Source organism: Prionailurus viverrinus, chromosome E2 (assembly GCF_022837055.1).
Source record: "Prionailurus viverrinus isolate Anna chromosome E2, UM_Priviv_1.0, whole genome shotgun sequence".
NCBI lineage: Eukaryota > Metazoa > Chordata > Mammalia > Carnivora > Felidae > Prionailurus > Prionailurus viverrinus.
The window spans coordinates 12,136,390-12,155,379 of record NC_062575.1 but is presented as its reverse complement, the minus strand read 5'-3'; the positions used below and the strand labels follow the sequence as shown (position 1 = coordinate 12,155,379).

General features: G+C 38.7%; 1 protein-coding gene across 7 annotated transcripts in view; it reads left to right on the top strand.

Moving 5' to 3' along the window:
• The window catches only part of CNTNAP4 (contactin associated protein family member 4), a 251,865-nt gene that overhangs the window by 131,564 nt on the left and 101,311 nt on the right, over positions 1–18,990 (top strand). For 6 of the 7 annotated variants that reach the window (XM_047835764.1, XM_047835766.1, XM_047835768.1 and 3 more), the window contains 3 exons: positions 15,115–15,318; positions 16,081–16,265; positions 17,073–17,216. In XM_047835764.1, coding sequence (XP_047691720.1) covers positions 15,115–15,318; positions 16,081–16,265; positions 17,073–17,216 — 533 coding nt within the window. The remainder of the gene's footprint in view (positions 1–15,114; positions 15,319–16,080; positions 16,266–17,072; positions 17,217–18,990) is intronic. The other variant, XM_047835767.1, reaches the window with a different exon arrangement.

Genomic DNA, 18,990 nt, shown 5'->3' with positions numbered 1-18,990 from the left:
AGTATAACCAGTCAAACGTTAGGCACCAAAGAATGTTGGTCTCTTTAGCCTAAAAATAATATGCCGTGTAACTCACTTATAAATAATGCTGTGCCCTCAACATAAATTCATAGAAAAAGTAAAGACCTCTGCTAAAATATAAAATGTGTTTGAAATACTTTCACATAAAAAATGGTAGAAACCACAGATTTCACTTAGTCTCCTCTTAATGAAGCATTTTATTATATCTTTTTGTGGGGCAGGGGCCTAAGAGTTATTGATAGCCTACCTCAAGCCACACCATCCTGTTAGATGGTCTTTTATTATGGAACAGTGAGTTAGTTAACATGATCTACAATTATCAGATGAGCAGTCTGAGGTTTGGAGAGATTCAGTAATTTGCCCAGTGTCCCACGCCTAGTACATGGAAGAATCCGGAAAAGAGCCTGAGATTGTTCAGTTCCTCTATATCACTATTTAGCTAAAAGCTAAAGCTTTTTAGCCACTAAAGCTTTTGTCACACGTATTTTATCACTTTTTGATGTAAGTCCAGTTAGGTTCCGGTTCACTTCATTTGCATGCAGGCAAGATAGGTCGTGCACAGGACAGGCAACGTGTTGACGTTGTTGAAACTGTGTCAGACGGACAAACTATGTTGTCCAGACTGCACATCTCCTTGCAGTAGTTAGTGATGTTCCCGGCATCCTTCTGTCCCATCAAAGGTAACTGACTGGCCTTTTGTTCCCATTGGAGGCTACAGAATAGCGATCACAGTGTGAATATCAACAGTAATCATAATCATAGCAATAACACTAATTTTAATAGTACTAAGTCTTTGAAAAATTCTAGAAGTAGCAGTGTTTTCTTGACTGCTTATTACAGCATTACATGAACAGTTTATAATTTTTTAAAAAGTCCAGGTAAATATTATTAGGTTACTATTCCCTTCCCACCTCCCCCCCCGCCTTTGCAAAAGGGGAGGTTAAAAGCTCAGGCACTAGGACTTGCTGAAGCCATGCTGATGGGAAGTCACAACGCGGGATTTGCAGCCAGATCTGCCAGGCTCCAGAACCCACGTGCAGGCTTAGGCTCCATCCAGCTGTTGATTCGCAGCGATGAGCCAGGGAAGCATACTTCTTACCATCTACCCACTTACTCTCTTGTCTCCAACAGCTCAGCTTAGCTGTTCCTGTTACATGGTACCTCCTCCTTCGCAATGATCTGTTGGAATAAAATCACCCTTTAAAAAAAGTATCCCACCCCAAATTGCAATTCTGAAACACAGAACTCAGTCCGTCTTATTTGTGTTTGGGTCGTAGAGTATAGCAAAGCCCAGGCTGCACCCTGGATACTTAGCAAAACAGACATCAGATGCTTTATATTTGTAGTTGCATCTCTACTTACTCAGAGCGTCCACCTTGCAAAGTATTTATTTATCACAGTATAAAAATAGCTAACAGTTCTTGAGCCCTTACTCTGTGTCAGATACAGTTTTTATGGACGTTCTCATTTCATCCTAAAAATCACCCATTTAACAGAGTCTTAGAAATATCAAACAGGTTCCCCAGTTGTACACCCTTGGTACACATTCAATCTGGGATGTAAATTCAACATTCGTTGAAAAAGGACTACTGACAGTTTTTCCAAAACTAAAGCATCGCTCATCATGTCCCCATGGAAGGAAGGGGCTGCTGAGGAACAGGGTCCTTTGAGTTCTTTGCTGCCATATATGCTTCATGATGACCCAAATCTCCCTCCACTCTCATTGATCTGCAACCCTGTGGAACATTCTTTTTCCTGTGACTTCATTTGCTGTCTCTTGCAGTGAGCACATTGTCCATGCATTTAATCAGCTTCCTGTTTTCATTGACCCGCAGTTGAAGTAACGGTACTGAGAGCCAACAAGATTTGAAATTCAAACATAAACACGTATGGTAAAATGGTATGACAGGACTGAGTGTAAAATGGCTGTTGTATAATTTTGGATAAGAGGAAAAATAATAAACAATGGAAAAGTATTATCACAGATAACGTAAAAGAACCTCAAAATGGGTTGGGTGTGAGTCCCTTCTTGAGTGAATTTGATCAAATATATTTTAATTCTTCAGTTACAGTTATATTACCCACCTGTTAATAGTATCAGCCTCACAGACTATGAATTTACTGAAGCATGATTCTATGTAATTATCATTTATTAAATAGTTAATAGGTATCAGATATTTTCTTTTTTGGCATTTTCTGAGTTACTCCTAATAACACATTCAAACAGGGGCATGAATATTACCACTTTATGCAGGAGTAAGAGGAGAGGAACAGAATTGTCTGCTGCATGAGCCCCGGCTTGCTCTGAGTTCTGGTACAGAAATAAGTGGGGACCACCAGCCCCCCTTGCCCTCAGAAGGAAGAGCAGCAGGTGCTATCTGCACAAGAACACAGCTCGTAAGATTCTGTGTGCCACTCCCCAGAGTAGCCCAGATCCGAGATCAGTCTGGATTTTCTTCAGATACACAAGGCCATTCTCCTACAATCCCTTTAAAAAAGGACAAGCAGTGTTGGGGAGGGTTCAGGGTCTCTCTCCTAGATCCCAGTCACAGGATTCCTGAACATGCTGGCAATTAAGTGAGCCTCTTGGGAAAGCCCGGAGGCCTGCATGCAACCCACAGCCTTTGTATCCACATCGCTTGCACCAAGTTAATGTGACTTTTTTCTGGGCTTTGCCTGAGCTGCTCAGTTAAGAGTGCTGTATACCAGGGTGCTTCAAGTCTCCTGACACGGGGGAAAGTGAACTTTAGAGAAATTAAGAACTTTGTCCGCATTACGCAGACTGCCTGTGTGAGATCTAAGATTTAAATTCACATCCATTACTTTCCAAAGCCAGTGCTCTTGACAACTCTATGAATCATACATGTGTTCGCCTTTTAAGTATTTATTGACACTTGCTGAAAGAGAACTCTACTAGGTATTGGGTGTAGGGAGAAATTCTAAAACAATGTAGATTTCTTAATAAATGGGAATTATTATATATAATTGGGTTTTTTTTTGTATTCTAATCCTAGGTTTATTCAGTACAGTCCTTTTACTTTATACAACAAAGCGCAAACACAACATTATCTAAAATACTACATAGTTACAAAATGCAAAGCAAAGTTTATAGTACTGACTGTACAATAAAAGCCAAAAAAGCATGTACACGTTGCCAAAGTAATCTACAAGACCACCACCATGAATAACAGCTCCGGCGCGGGGATCTGTGATGACCCTTGCGGAGCTGGCTCTCAACTTGCTTGTTAATTTCAGAGAGAGAAAGGGAGAAGTGGGGTGTGGGGGTACGTGCGTGAGTACTTGTAAAAACAGCGCCATTTGTGGCAATTAACATTTGGTGCTTGACCCCTAGAGGTCAGAAGAGGCAATGTGATAAAAATTACACAAACTCCGTGTAACATATGGTAGCATGAGTGTAGGTTGGGAGGAATAAAATGATTGAGAAATTGAGTGTAAGTGTAAGAACGCTGATAGCAATAGGTTTGAAACTGAAGTGCAGATATTTTCACTTGAGAGGCTGGGAGGACAGTCCAGATAGGGGAAGGGGCGGACCCTTGTCAAACACAGAGACGAGAATTGCTTGGAGGATCGGTTTTTATTGGAGAACAGTCATTCAGGCTGAAAATAAGGGCACACACATGTCAGGAGGCTTCTGGTCTCATGTGTGCAAGTAACAGGACCAGAGCACCAACAATCAGGAGAGAAGCTTCTCTTGATTCACATCAGACTCAAATATACTGAGGATGTGGATTCAGAGATCTTAGTGATCGCACATGAGGGTCCCCGAGTTATCAGATTTGAACAAGCATCTGGAAAGTGGTGCCATGTGCTGAGAGGGGCAAGGGAGAGTGAATGAGCTCTGAAAGGGCACAGGAGAGAGAATTAATTGCACTGTTGACTTAACTGAATTCAAGCCTGGGGAATTCGGAAGGTTGGAACACGAAACCCTCTGAGCTGAAGATACATAATTGAAAGCTACATAAATATCATTGTTATTAAATCATAACTTTCCACTTGCAGAATTTCTGGTAATAATAACAGTATGAAGTGCTGTGTTTGGACAACTGCTCATGTCTTTGAAAAGGACAAATGCATTTCTATCATCATTAAAGCAGGTCTTTAACGCTGTTTTTCAGGTAGTGTGCATTTTTATGCCACCCCCCTCCTTGTGCCTAATGCATATGTCCGCTGAAGTTCTAGGTAGCCGCTCTGATGAATATTGTAGAGACAGTGGCTATTGTGAGAGCCACACATGATTTTATTAGCCTCTGTCCGGGTGAGTTAGGGCAGTAACTTGTTATGAAGGTACATCAAGTGAATGGAAAATCCATATCAAAGAGCATGTTCTACTTTTATGTCGGAAAACTTGGAAGTTGTTTTCTGAGTAATGAGAGAAGTAGAAGCTAAATTTTATGGGTTCAAAGAGAAAGTATAAATTTCAGATGCCTTGGCCATAGCAGCCGTGAACATGTTTATAGATCTAGACGAGAGAGGTAGGTAAGGAAATAACTCATGGAAGAAAGAACAAGAAGAGAAAACGTTTCGTGGTAAAGAAACACGGTCTACGGAATGTCCCAAAGGAAAGTAAACAATGGTAAACAAAGGCAGAGAAAGGAGACAAAACTGAGTGAAAGCAGCTCTGTCTGAGATGTCCTTGGGGAAGTGGCCATTAAGCCACAGGAGATAGTGTTCTTTAATGGTGGACGAATTGCTGTGACACTTGCCCTCAGTATAAATGCGGAGTTCCTTCCCTCTAGTCTTGTGTAAACATCCTCATTTTGCAGTGTGGGATCTTCCTTTCCTCATCCTCAACAGAAGAAGAGCATCCAGCTTCCTGGCCGCACCGAGCACTTTCCATTTCTTCCACACGCCATGATATGATTTTTGTAGACTTGGGATCTTTGCACAGTGCCCAGGGCAATCACCACATGTGGAGCCTTCACTTGTCTACCGAGATGAGTCTTTCATTCAGCACCTTTTCTCAGCATAGAAATCAGTCTCCAGCAGCTTCTCTGACACCTCACTTTTGGGTCAGAGGACATTTCCGCCTGTTCCTGGAACAGCCATTCTGCTCCCCGTCGTACCATGCACACATGGTACTGTATTGTAGTCAGCTATTCCTTCTTTGTCCTGAGTCTTCTGGATAGGTGCACGAACAAAGGGAGGTAGGGTTGGTGAGCCTCAGGAAGGCTTTTCCCGTCAACCGGGAGGCACGTGCAGGCCGTAAAAGATATGACATAGAACACGGGAGAACTAAGAAGGTTGGAAGACAACAAACACATAGAAGGATAGAAACTACACAGAATACAGAAAGTGTTGTGTTTATTTGCTTAAATCCAGACCAATTAAGAGAAAATTATGGATTCTGTTGAACAAATGGAAGTAGGTCAACAATTACAAAACTCAGGCCAACTTAATAAAAATATGCTTTCTATCGTGTAAAAAATATTGGAAGTTGGAACTGCTTCTATCAGTAGATTTTAATTTGGAAAACACATTAATAGGAAATGCAAGAAAGTAGCCTGAGAAATGCAGCTACTAACACTAAACCGACTCTGAGTTTTCTGTCTATTCGGGACCAATCTCTTACACCACGTGTCTAGTTAGGGGGAGAAATGAAAGGCAGTAAATGTGTTAGATTTACTCTAAAGAATAGTTATAATTGAACTCAATACATATTTATGAAGCAGCTCTCCCATGTTAACAGCTAAAAACTTGATCCAGGTGAATTACATACAATCCCTGCACTCAGATTGTTTATCAGCTGATACCATAGCTGAGGAATCCGAGCTTATGCCGGAGTTTGAAAAAGAAGATAGATTCTGGTGGGCCTAAAGTCAAAGAGGTTAAATTCTAATTCTTTGAAAAATTGATAGTCTTAAGATTTTAATCTGATGATAAATGGGGTTATATTAAAATGAAAATAAGGTGAGCTATTAGGATACCAGAAAAAAAAGAAGCAGCTATGAAACCCTCTGGGATTATGTCACAAGAACTCAGGGCCTGCTGAGGAGGCCCTCACTGACCAAAAATGGAAATATTGTAGCATCAGTAAGGATAGTAACTACAGTTCCACAACATGTTAAGTATGTTTAAGTGAGTGGGTTCATGACAATACTAAAAAACAAAAATCCAATCGGTTACCTATGAGAGAGATGAAGGAACCAACTCCTTATTTTGAAAACTAGTAAATGAAGGGAAACATCAAGAATTTATCTCACTTTTCCTATGTGATCTGTACTTCAAGGTACAGATCAAATAGAAGTTAACAGGGCATTTCTCTTTAAAGGTCTATTCCAGGTAATAGGTAAAGAGGGAAATAAGCAAATAGAATTAGCATAGTCCCACTTTGCAGCCCTAAATAAATTAATAGACCAAGTCAATGACTATAAAAGTTCACAAACAGATGATTTGCTTTTCAGTACCAGTCACAGAAGAGTCGCTTTTATTGGACTGTCTTGCTACAACTGGAATCACTGGATAGAAAATATACATTAAAAAACCTCCTTCAGGTTTCTGAAGTTCAACTCAAAACAGGATGATATTTGACAAGATTTGATCTTGAGAGAAGGAAAGCAAATTTTGAGAGATCCACGTTTCACTGAATTTTTCCTAAAAATGCATCCCAGTTGCAGGGCATCATAATGCTCAAGCAGAAAAGTAGCCAGATTTTACTGGGCTGTGGAGGCGGGGTCCAGAGTTCAGGGTTGCCAGAGTGGCTAGAAATTTAGGGTAGAATCCGGAAAAGGAGGGGGTCAGAGAGGGAGGGCCTCAACTCCCACATAAAAACTCCCCTTCGGTCCTCGGCTGATCCCTGACCTGCGCATGCCCAAGATGGGGTACCAAGAAGCTCAGGAGAGAGCGGGATGGGAGATCCAGGCGCTGAAGATTTCCACATCTGCCTAATGCTGGAAGGAACACCTTTGGAAAAAAATCAATCCTGCCAATTTACAGGGACTTGTGGGACATGTTGGGCTCTTAACTGAAAAGCCAGAGGACATTGCTTTAGGAGTAAAGACCAATCTGTGGACCAATTGATATGTCCTGGGGCTAAGGACAAAACCAAAGTAGATCCATCCCAACAAAATCTGGAACCAAGCTTTCACAGGGTCAAGGTGATCCATGGACCTCGTCCATCTCCTTCCTGCCACCACCATCCCTCCCTCCCCAGGTTTCACCCTCCCACCCTTCCTCACCCCTCCCCAAACTTGTACCCTCCGCTTCCCTGCCTCCTCCTTCTTTCCTGATCCTAGACATTCACAGAGGTGGACATCTACTCAGACTAAGATTCATTTCCCCAAAGATGTCCCCAGTCAAAAACCTCATTCAAATCTCCCTGTTCAAAACTCCCGTGCAACCTGCCCTTTTCCTTCATGCTCCACTTAACAGTTTGTAAATATATCTGTACACGTGGGGTGAGTTGCTTGATGTCTTTCTTTTCCTTCAGACTGAGGGATCCATGAGGACAGAACGTGTTCACTGTTGTAACATCAGCTCCTACTGTAGGAGTGGACACAGTAAATGCTCAGTAACTATTTGCTACATAGAGAATTCAGAAAAACATCCAGTTAGCCATGACAAAAATGGAAAAATGAATAAATGTATAGAAACCACAGATTTATTACTTTCCTACAGTAGCAGTTGATTACATAAGTGTGGGATAAACATGTCGGCTGTCGAATGTTTGTTATTATTAAAGTGATGGTAAGAGCATACAAAATATGTAATAAATTAGGCATTTTGATACTTCCATTTGAAACGCACAGCTTTTTGTGTTGTATGAGAAACTGGAATTTTTCTCCACATATTCCAAATAAGGAAATTGAGAATCCATGTTTATGTGACTTCTGTGGCATTACAAAACTACAAATATTAGAAACAGAAATACAGCTTATGTCCTCCAATGACACACTGAAGTGTCCTCGATGTAGTAGATGTTACCCATTTCAAATCTATTTAAAATGTTCATTTAGATTGATATTTGGGTGGCAGTGGGCTTGTTTGTTCCTATAACCTCCTGGAGTGTTATCACTGATCTTAATTCAGTCTATTTAAAACCATGATAGTAAAGTCACCTTTTGCCTGTGGTTATATGCAGCACTTGATCCTGTACCTTCTTCCTTTTTGTTGTATTAATTTTGGTTGTTTTAAACTTAAGAGTGCCTTAAATCATTCTGTGTTCTTTTATGCTACCATGCAAAAATAGTCCAGCCCATTTCCTGTTGATTTCTCAAGTGCTTGGGCTCTCCTCGCCATCTCTTCAAAACCCAATTCAGTAATGCAGATCTCAAGTGCCCATACATCATGCTGTTGCTTTAATATTTCACTATATAATAGTTTAACGGTGACTCAGCCTGATTTATGTTTCTTAGAAGTCAAAATTGGACCTGTGTTTAGAAATTCATAGGTAGTAACTTTCAAATAAAGAAGCAGTATGATCAGTATTGGAGACTGACTTTCTTGTTTAGCCCAGAAGAGTTTGGTCGATTGTTCTTTCTCCACTGAGAGCCCTTTTCTCTGTTTATATTTTTGGGGTGCTTCCCACAGAATTCATAGAAAGCTGTCATGTCTTTTTCAGGAACTCTCTCATGACCTTTAATAAAGGCAGTTTTCTCTTATTCAAGGATTCGTGTTCCAGTTCATGCATTTTCTATTCCAGTTTTTCTCTTTTACATTTCTTAGCCAACTGACCTCATCAGTGATGCAATGATTCATAGTTAATTCACAGAGCCAGTTTCTCTCCAAAACATCTTTCAAGGACAAGCTGCTCCCATGTCCAGTTTTCTTCAAGTACCACCTACGTGTAGATAAACATACTCATTTTCCATGGTCCAATTCAATATGCAACGAAGTTACTCATTTTCAGACAGAAGGTTTCTTTAACCTTCTTGTTCTTGTCTGATAATCCTGATGCTGTCATCTGCTCAGGGGTCCCTCAGGAACCTGTTTTCCTGGGTGTGGCTCTAGGAGCTCCTACGCTGGTGGATATAAAGCAGAACCCAGGATGTTGGATGCTTCTGGAAACCTCACGAGATACTCCTCAGTTGATTCTAACATGGCTAGACCATGGAGCTCAATTTAAGAAAACATGCTCCTGTATGTTTTTTTTCTTAGCAATCCACTTGGAGTGGTAGGGACGGTGTTGCTTTTTCAAATCGCAACCTCTCACATTTTGTGAAGCCTCAAACTTTGGAGCAGGGGTAGGATGTAGGTGTGAGGGAAGGATACCGGGTCGAGTGGAAGATATTACACTGAGGGGTGTATCTGCATGTGTCATATGCCCAGGTAAAAGAACAATTTGCTGCTCGCATAGGTACATCTGCAATTTAGTTGACATCCTTCTCACAGGCTGAGTGGATCAACTCCTCCTGCACATGTTAGAAATCATTCAGACCCAGCCCTGACGCAGCAGCAAAGCTCTAAGCACTGGCCTGAAAAATCACATCTCAGGGATGTGTGTCTTTCCCATTACAATGGAAGCTCCTTGAACAAAAATGTGCTTTGTATTTATGCATTGCTGTGTCTTCCCCTGTTCACAGGGAGCTCTCCATAGATACGTGCTTGCAGAAAGGGGCGCAAGTAGGCATTTCAGCAATACCACTTCTGACACAAGTCCCTGAAAGAAATTTGAATATTTTTATTGGAAATCTCTTCGTTCCATGGGAGATTGTATTTCTGAATCATGCAAATAAAGCAGACTGTACCTCTTTCCTGGGGTCACGGGGAGAATTGATATGAGAGTAGGGCCTACAGTCTTTGTGAGTCTCTTCTTTCCTTGACGCCTGCTATAAATGAGAAGATTTGAGATGGAGGTATTCACTAAGGAGGATTCAGGTCACCGACAATTGCCATAGTGAGTCAGCTCAAGCATTAGCTGACAGACAGAGAAAAAGCCACAGAACCCACAGATGGCTCAAAATCATTCTTGCTGCATAACCCGGCAGTGACATTGATAATGGAGCATTCCTCGTGCTCTTCAGAAATTCATTATTTTTTAAAGAGTTCAGTTTTAAATACACCGAATGTATGTGTTGAACTATTTTTGCTGTACCTCTTTCCCTGCCCAGTGTTCTAACAATAAGTAATAGCAGTAGTTAATGTTTATTGACTTTTAATTATGCACCAGCAATTCTTCCAAAAATTATGCAGATAGACATTCGTGCAACAATCCTGTGAAGAATATACTATTGTTATTCCCATGTGACAGATAGGAAAGGGACAAAGGGGTGGAACACCTTGTGCCACAGAGGGAGTAATGCCCTGTTACCTGTTACTAAGTTACATTATGGGACATAGGCACTTACAGTTGTGATTAAACTAAGGTCGTTGAGGTAGGGAAAGTAGCCTGGATTATCTAGTTGGACCTGATGGAATTACAAGGGTCTTTACAAGAGGGAGGTGAGAGGATCAGTCAGAGAAGGAGATGTAACTGAGAAACAAAGTGGGGGATTTGAAGATGCTATGATGCTAGCCTTGCACATGAAGAGAAGTCGTGAACTGAGGAATGCAGATGGTCTCTCCAAGCTGGAAAAGGGGAAAAAAAGGATCATCTTCCAGAGACTTCCGAAGGAAAGCAGCTCCTGCCAACCCCTTGATTTTAGGACTTTTTGAATTCCCAGACTAGAAGATGATAAGTTTGTGTCGTTTCATGTGACTGAGTTTGTGGTCATTTGTTACATCAATAACAGGAAACTCATACAGTTGCCCAAGGGAGGGTGAAGGTGCAAATCCACGCCGACTAGTTATCTTAACTCCTGGGCTACCCTGTAATAAAAAAAACTATTAAAAATGTCTCAGAAGGGGGCTAGCCTGAGGAGGATAAATGTGTCAGAACAATTTGCAACTTATTACTAGAAAATTAGAGTTTATGCCCTCCCTCTGGTGAACAGGATATGACAGGGTCACAATATTAATATTGATGGCAATCTAATCATTAAAATATAACCTGAGTGACAAGCCTACTAATGAACAGATTTACAATTAGAAAAATAATTCTTTCAGTCAAGTAACACGTCTCCTCCTACATCGTTGGACTGTGGGTCTTTGGCTGTTATAAATTTTGTTGACTTCTGATTTCTAATTTTTATTATAGCCAATTGTCTAATACCTCTGTTTTTCCTATGTATGCATTTCAACCGTGTACAAAAGATTCGTTTTCTGAAAGTGTTTGACAAAAGATGGGCATAAGTGTGATTCTGTTAATTGAAACATGATTATTACTTGGATGCTTAATTTAGTGTTTCTAAACAAATAAATACAGAGTTAGATTACTTTCATGAATGGCATGCATTCATTATATCTTTCATAGGTTAGTTTCAATGTAAATAAATATCGTTATGAATCATCTGAACTTTTCTTTTGTGAGAATGTATTTGCATTGGTAGTGTCCTTTGTGGAATAGCAAAAATAAATTCACCTTGAATGTTACTGGTGACGGCTCAGACGTGAAATGTTGCTTCCCCAGCCAATGATGTGAAGCCCAAGTTGAACTTTAAAGGTTAGTAATGTTGAAAGTAAAAATTTCAAAAACAAACAAATAGACATGACTTTCATTCAAATACAGAATAAATACATATGAAAGATTAATTAAAGAAGGAATCAGAAATATGGTAAAGCTAGTTGCAAGAAGATTCAAGAGACTGAGTGTAGATAGGAATCCTGGAAAGTATGTTGGATTACTATCATTAGGTTGGGTACATAAATGGTTAATGTCGAACAGGGCACTAAAACCAAAAGCATTTATTTTCTGTCACACAGAAGTCATTTGTATTTCCACTGGGAAAAAAATTTACAAATTAACATGTAACTGAGCACAGTCTGGCTCTAACCCATAATAAATAGTAAAATGAGACTTTTATTAATTCACCTAGAATTAAATAATCTTTAGATGGACCTGTGAGAAAATGGTCCAATATGACATTGAAAGGAGGTGAAATTATTGCTTTGGGTTATATCCAGTTTTTCCAGTTAACAGTGGGTAAGACCATTTTCAGGAGAGACTACAAACCTATCTCTCCCACCAGCATCCTTGGAGAGATAGATTCTCATAATGAATTCAAATTAATTCTCTCTGTGTCTCTCTCTCCCTCTCTCTCTCTGTCTCTGTCTCTCTGTCTTCCTCAAGATTCTTTTTCATATAGTTCCAGATTTTTATATCATTAACTGTATGTGCCACAACGCAGAGTCTTGTGATTATTGCTTAAAAGTCTATGCTGCTTGTATTTCAGATATGTTGTGTAAATTGCTTTTTATAACAGTGACTTATATTAGACCCATATAAGTAAGTTTTCTATCTAAAGTAATACTGTTAGGAGTCATCCTGAGTTTTTTATTTTATGATAATTCTTGTACACATATTGCACACATGTAAGTTGAAGTTATCGTATACTAACATTGTACTCACATTCTGAATTATATTTAGCTTTTCTTCCCTGAAGATATTGTTCACACACACACTGAAGTCCATGATGGTGTGGCAGCAAGTTTGTTGATTTCCCTACTTAAACTACTTTCTCACTTACAGACCCGTTTTCTTTTTTTTTTTAATTTTTTTTTCAACGTTTATTTATTTTTGGGACAGAGAGAGACAGAGCATGAACGGGGGAGGGGCAGAGAGAGAGGGAGACACAGAATCGGAAACAGGCTCCAGGCTCTGAGCCATCAGCCCAGAGCCTGACACAGGGCTTGAACTCACGGACTGCAAGATCGTGACCTGCCTGAAGTCGGACACTTAATCGACTGCGCCACCCAGGCGCCCCTACAGACCCATTTTCAAAGAAAGCCCCACTCCTCTTCCTCCTCTGAGAGCTGAGTTACTGACTGTCTCTGTATTTCTTTTCATGACGGTAGAGGAGAGAAAGTATTGGGAGAACATCTAGGTCTTTGGGAATTAAATGTCCTAAGAGTAATTCTAAGAGCTTATGGGGACATGTGTAGGACTTGAAGATTGTGAGGAGTAGAAAGGTTAGTAGTGAGGTTTCTAGATCAGAGGGGTGAGTTTCTCCAACTACCTTAACTAAAGAGCCAGTCTTCTGTTGACCTTGATCAGTCTTTCATGGTTGTTCACTTGCTGAGCAGTGTCCACCTTCATGGAATGTCAGCTCCATGAGGGCAGGGGGCTGTGCTGGTGTTGATTACTCTCTCGATCTCAGCATCCATCACAGGGTCTCACAAACGATTTGCTGAATAGATACTTATTGTTTCTGAATGTCTCAGATTTCTTGGTTAATATCCATGGAGTAAGAAGATAATAGGTAAGAATGAGAGAAAATGGCAAGTGGCTTCGTTTTAAGAGATGAAGCAGTATACCATTGCTTTAGACATCAATTTTCTGACACATTTTTCACTTTCCTTTGTTGCTGATGGAAATATACAAGGCACAAAAGCTTTAGGTGCCATGAAGGATGATTATGACCATTATAATGTGATAATAATAATAGCGAAGAAGAGAAAGAAAGAAATAGTGGGGTAAAGTAACACAGGCTAAACCTTTATTGGAAAAAAAATTCTCTTGGTAGCTTATTCCAAAAATAGACTTTATCTAAAGTAAAATCATTATTATGATGGTTGCCTTTAAGCAATACATTGACTCAGAGATAACTGTATTGCTCCAAATGCATCAGCATTTAAAGTCTGTCTTATTGGAATTTTTCTTAATTTATTGTAATCTAATAATCATAGAACACATTATTTGTATTTGACACAGAGTTATGTTTTTACCATGCACATTCATTCAGCTATATAACAAGGAATAATTGTTCAGTTAACATTATTCTTTCTACAGAATGCAATGTTTATTCATGTGCATTTGGTGAATGAATTCTTTATAAGCACATTAACAAGATGTGGAAAAATCAAACCTCTGACTTTTCAAAAGATAGCTGCATAAAATAGTTGAAAAAATTTGGGGGGGGTGGTGAATATAAATGGTTCACATTAAATATGATGGATAATCTGAATGAAATGTATATTTGGGCATACAAGTAGCTGTAATAATTTTGTCAAATGAAACAAGATGAGTAAACTTTAATGTCATTTCATTGACTGGGAAAAGTCAGCTAACCGGTTGAAAAATAGCTTCATTGGGTTTCCCTAACTTCTTCATTTATTACATAAATGTACTCGCAAGGGTAATTGCCTTAAAAAAATCTTTGACTTGCGAAATGTAGAAAACCCTGCTCGGCTTTCTGAGTATTATCAGTTCTATTTTGTGTCTGTTGTTTGGGTGCAACTGATTTTGACAGATATGCTGTTATGTTACTGGTATAACATGACATCTTTTTTCAGATGAACTGAATAAAAGTGATCTTGACAATGAGTAGATAAGACACTGTCAGAAAGCTGAAAAAACATGTCAATGTCACAGTTTTGACACAAATGCAGCAGAAAAGCCCTTATAATATCATTAAGTGACTATCTTTCCAGTGATGCTCTTTAGAAGACAGAAGATAGCATTGCTCTTAAATACTATTACTTAGCCACAAAAATAATAAAATAAAACAAAGCACAAAGGTCAGGTTAATATATACTTGAGATGGCATTTGATGAGTCTGATGGATGTGTTTATATTTTTATGCAGATCTTTTATCTATAGCATGTGTGAGAGAATTTTTGAGATGTCAAAACCATTTTTTCAGGAGCTAAACACCATTTGCCTTCAGCACTTCAGGAACATGATTAAAAATACTGATGGTGAAATATGCAAAGTGGTTGTGTGGATATTGATCATAACCTTTTTCTTTATTTTTTCATTGAATGAAAAGAAATAGCTTTCAATAATAGAAAATTAGGAGTACATTTTGAGATGTATTTCTAGATAATGATTTTGTAAATAGGTTAGCAAGGACTAAAATGGAATCAATCCCAGGCATCAAGAGGGAATTAGACACGAGCTTTTATTTTCCCTCATGGTTGTCTTGGAACTGAACTATACGTGCATGTGTGTATGCACAATGGTTTATATATGTATATATGTGTATGTATATATGTGTGTGTATATATATGTACATTCACATGTACATATATGCACATTTAAAATGCTTTAATAAAAAGTATATTTATCCTTTAGAATGACTTTAATGTCTTTGTCTTTAGGATCAGAAGTGGTTGATCTTGATGGAAAAAGTTCCCTTGTCTATAGATTTGATCAAAACTCCCTGAGCCCAATAAAGGATGTTATTTCTTTGAAATTTAAAACTATGCAGAGTGATGGAATTCTGCTCCACCGGGAAGGGCAAAATGGAGATCATATCACGTTGGACTTACGAAAAGGAAAACTCTTTTTACTTATTAATTCAGGTAAATCTATTTGGGGAAGTGTTTGACAGTCTGGCCACTTAGATATCACTTCAGTAACTTTATGCTTTTATAGCTTATCGTATAACAATTAAGGTGCCTTATTTCCAGATTCAGGGGCTTATATGTACACCAGTATCATACATATAAAAATGGTTCCTATTTTGCAAATTGTACAAGACCCTCATTTAAAATTTTTTTTAATGTTTTATTTATTTTTGAGACAGAGAGTGAGCAGGGGAGGGACAGAGAGTAGGAGACACAGAATCTGAAGCAGGCTCCAGGCTCTGAGCTGTCAGCACATAGCCCTATGCAGGGCTTAAGACCAGGAACCATGAGATCATAACCTGAGCCCAAGTTGGACGCTTAACCAACTGAGCTACCCAGGCACCCCTGCAAGACCCTCATTTGATGTTTCTTTTGCTTAGTGCCGACAGAACTACATAGCTGTTTTCAAACATCATGAAGAAAGGGATGAGTCCCTGAAAAATACTGAGCTAGTAAAAAGAATGAAATTGTAGCAAAGATACGTTTTACATTGCAAATGGCATGTGATGGGAAATACTAATAAAAAGAATTAATGGTGAAAGAAATTCCAGCAAGGTTGAGAGGATATTATATTCAAACTTCAGGTAAATCCATGCCAGTGTTTCGGATGGAATGCAAGGAAGAAGATTGCAATTATGAGAGATCCTGGTCCCCAAGGGGAAACTTTTTTTTTTTTAGACTAGAAATAATGGTACTGTTGTTTTTTTCTCTTCTAAGGTGAAACCAAACTGCCCTCTGCTCACACGCTGATCAATCTCACCCTGGGCAGCCTGCTGGACGATCAGCACTGGCATTCAGTGCTGATCCAACGGTTGGGCAGACAAGTGAACTTTACAGTGGATGAGCACAGGCACCGTTTCCACGCCCAGGGAGAATTCAGTTACCTGGACCTTGATTATGAGGTGTGATAGTTATGTTCCAATTAATGCAGATTTTTACAATGTATATGTGACGCAGCCATGCAAAAGAAAACATACTGTAGAGACAGCACCCCTTCCCTCTTTCAGAGTAAATCAAAGTCCTGGTGACATGTTTCCCCAGGTGACCTAACTCACAGTAGCAGATTTGAGCATATGCTACTGAGGTTTTGTCTTTCTGATGATATGTTAATCTGTTATCAGAGAGAGAGAGAGTTTTCTTTTTTACCTGAAATGTATAGTCACAGATTATCACATGTAGGAAATCTCCAAGAGATCATATTACCACTGGTAAATACAGAATGTGTTGCATGATTTTTTTGTGCGCTTTAGGGTACCCTCAAGCAGTGTAGATTTATGGAGAGGTTGTAGTAACTAATAGATTAATTAATTCATTATCAATCGATTCAAATGCACAAACACCAATGTGTGCCGGAAATACATATAGAACAAAATGCCATTATAACCAGTTAATGTTATTAAACAGAGATTTACCATGGATATAAAGAGGCATTTTTATTCATCAGCCAATAAACATCCAGATGTGATTAGTAACTTGTAAGAGTAATCAAGCTCTAGTGTAAATGAAAACTGAATGCATGTAAATTTGTTTTCAAATCTGCATTTTAATTTTTTAAAAATATCCATACGAAATTAGCAACATGGCAGTGTAGGGTGATGAAAAATTGATTTATCTGTGATGATTAAAGCTATAGTTACTAATCATAATTACTTAAGCAAACTATCAGAAAATCACTAAACAATATTATTGATGCCATTTTTCTTTCTAAGATCAGCTTCGGAGGGATTCCAGCACCTGGAAAATCAGTGTCATTCCCCCATAAAAATTTTCATGGGTGTCTAGAAAATCTCTTTTATAATGGAGTAGATATCATTGATTTGGCCAAGCAACAAAAACCAGAGATCATCACTATGGTAAGAGAATCTTCATGTAAATGAATGAATGAAATTGTGTTGCTTTTTCACACAATAAAATTGCTTCCCTTTGGATTCCCACTTGATATGATGTGAGATTACTCTCTCTCTTTTTTTAAGAGATTACTCTTTTAAAAATTTTCTCTGCTTGGCAATATTCATGTAAGGGATTAATTCTACTTAAAGCAATTATAATTCACAGAGCGTGATTATTTTATTTTTATATGAAGTAAAACATTTTTTTTTACAGTTGATAATTTCATTTTGTTGTGATGCTGTTACTCCAGGGGACCAATTTCCTTTGCTCTGTAACTACCTTAATAAGATATGCCCTGACAACCTCCCTTAATCAAGGGAATCAAGTTCCTGGAATCAGATAATATCCATGTGTATTAGAGAGGCATTTGAAAAACTATATTTTGCCATGGTCATTCATAACAAGTAAAAGAAACGAACAGGCCGTTATGACACTGCCTCTGCCAATCTGTCCCAATAGTGATGTTGGTCAGGCTGCGTTAGATTCTATGGAAATGCAGCAGATTTTAAATATAACCGTATTGGTCTGGGGTCAGTCAGGGAAGTAGCACCACTACGAGTTTTAGGAACAAGGGATCTCTTTTAGGACTTGGATCTTCACATTTGTCAGAGGAGCTGAAAAGTGGCCACCTGTCAGGAAGAAGAGTTAGAACAGGGTGAAGGAAAGCCAGCTCCTCTGTGATCATCCCTCACTGTGCTTGTATCACAGGAAATAAATACATAAACAAACAAACAAACAAACAAACAAACTCCCATGGAAAAAAATGGCTGGCATTTCACTTTTGCCTCAAATACCACACAAGCTCCGTTTTTGACTAACTTTTAACCAGAACCAGCCAGGAAAGAGGATTCTGGGAGACATGGTTTCCAGCTTAACTAGCTTCATGAAAGAAGCTTCAAGAAAGAAGCTTCATGAAAGAAAAGAAAACGTAGATCCTTTTCAATACATTTCTTTAATTGTTCAAAATTCAGGATATATAAATTCAAGCTCGTGTTATATCAGCCAGTCGCAAAGCACATCACGGGAATATTTATTTTCTTATAAAATGTTTTATTCCTAATTCTCTGTATGAATTGATGTTATCTATAGGAATATACCATTCAGAAAGATTTTTAGTCATACTTTGATAAGAGGGAAGACGATTTAAAAGGAAAATCAAAAAGCCGTAGGTAGATGTGTGTGTTTCATTGGCAAAACGAGCTTCCAGAAACTGCCCATGCAGCTAACACCTACTTTTCACTGGCAAGAGGATTTGCTGCTTGCGGGGTAGCAGGCCACTGTCCAAATGAAGCATCAGACCAAACTGCCGCTGGTAAAATGTTTTCAGTTTTACGAGGTTTGTTAGTTTATAATTGCCTTTACATTATGGGTCAGCGTCACTTACTCTTCAGCTTTTATTTTCCATTCACTGGGACAAGATATTTGTCCACAGTGAAAGCTAATTCACTTTTAACAGGATCACAACATAGCCAAATATCTTTGTTTAACCAAGACTAACTGGTTTAATTCCAATGTGTATCCTTCTAAGTACAGTTGATTTCATTGACTTTTCAAATCTGTATTTGGAAAAGATGCTAAAGAATATTTTCAGGAAAAGTAAAAACCTTTATCTTCATTTCTGAAGCCTGTTAAGGAACATGTTTAACTATTTCTAAATAATTCAGAGGGTAAAGATTTTTTAAATCCTTAAATATATACTTTACTAGTTAGATAATTTTTATACATAGTATTTTAATG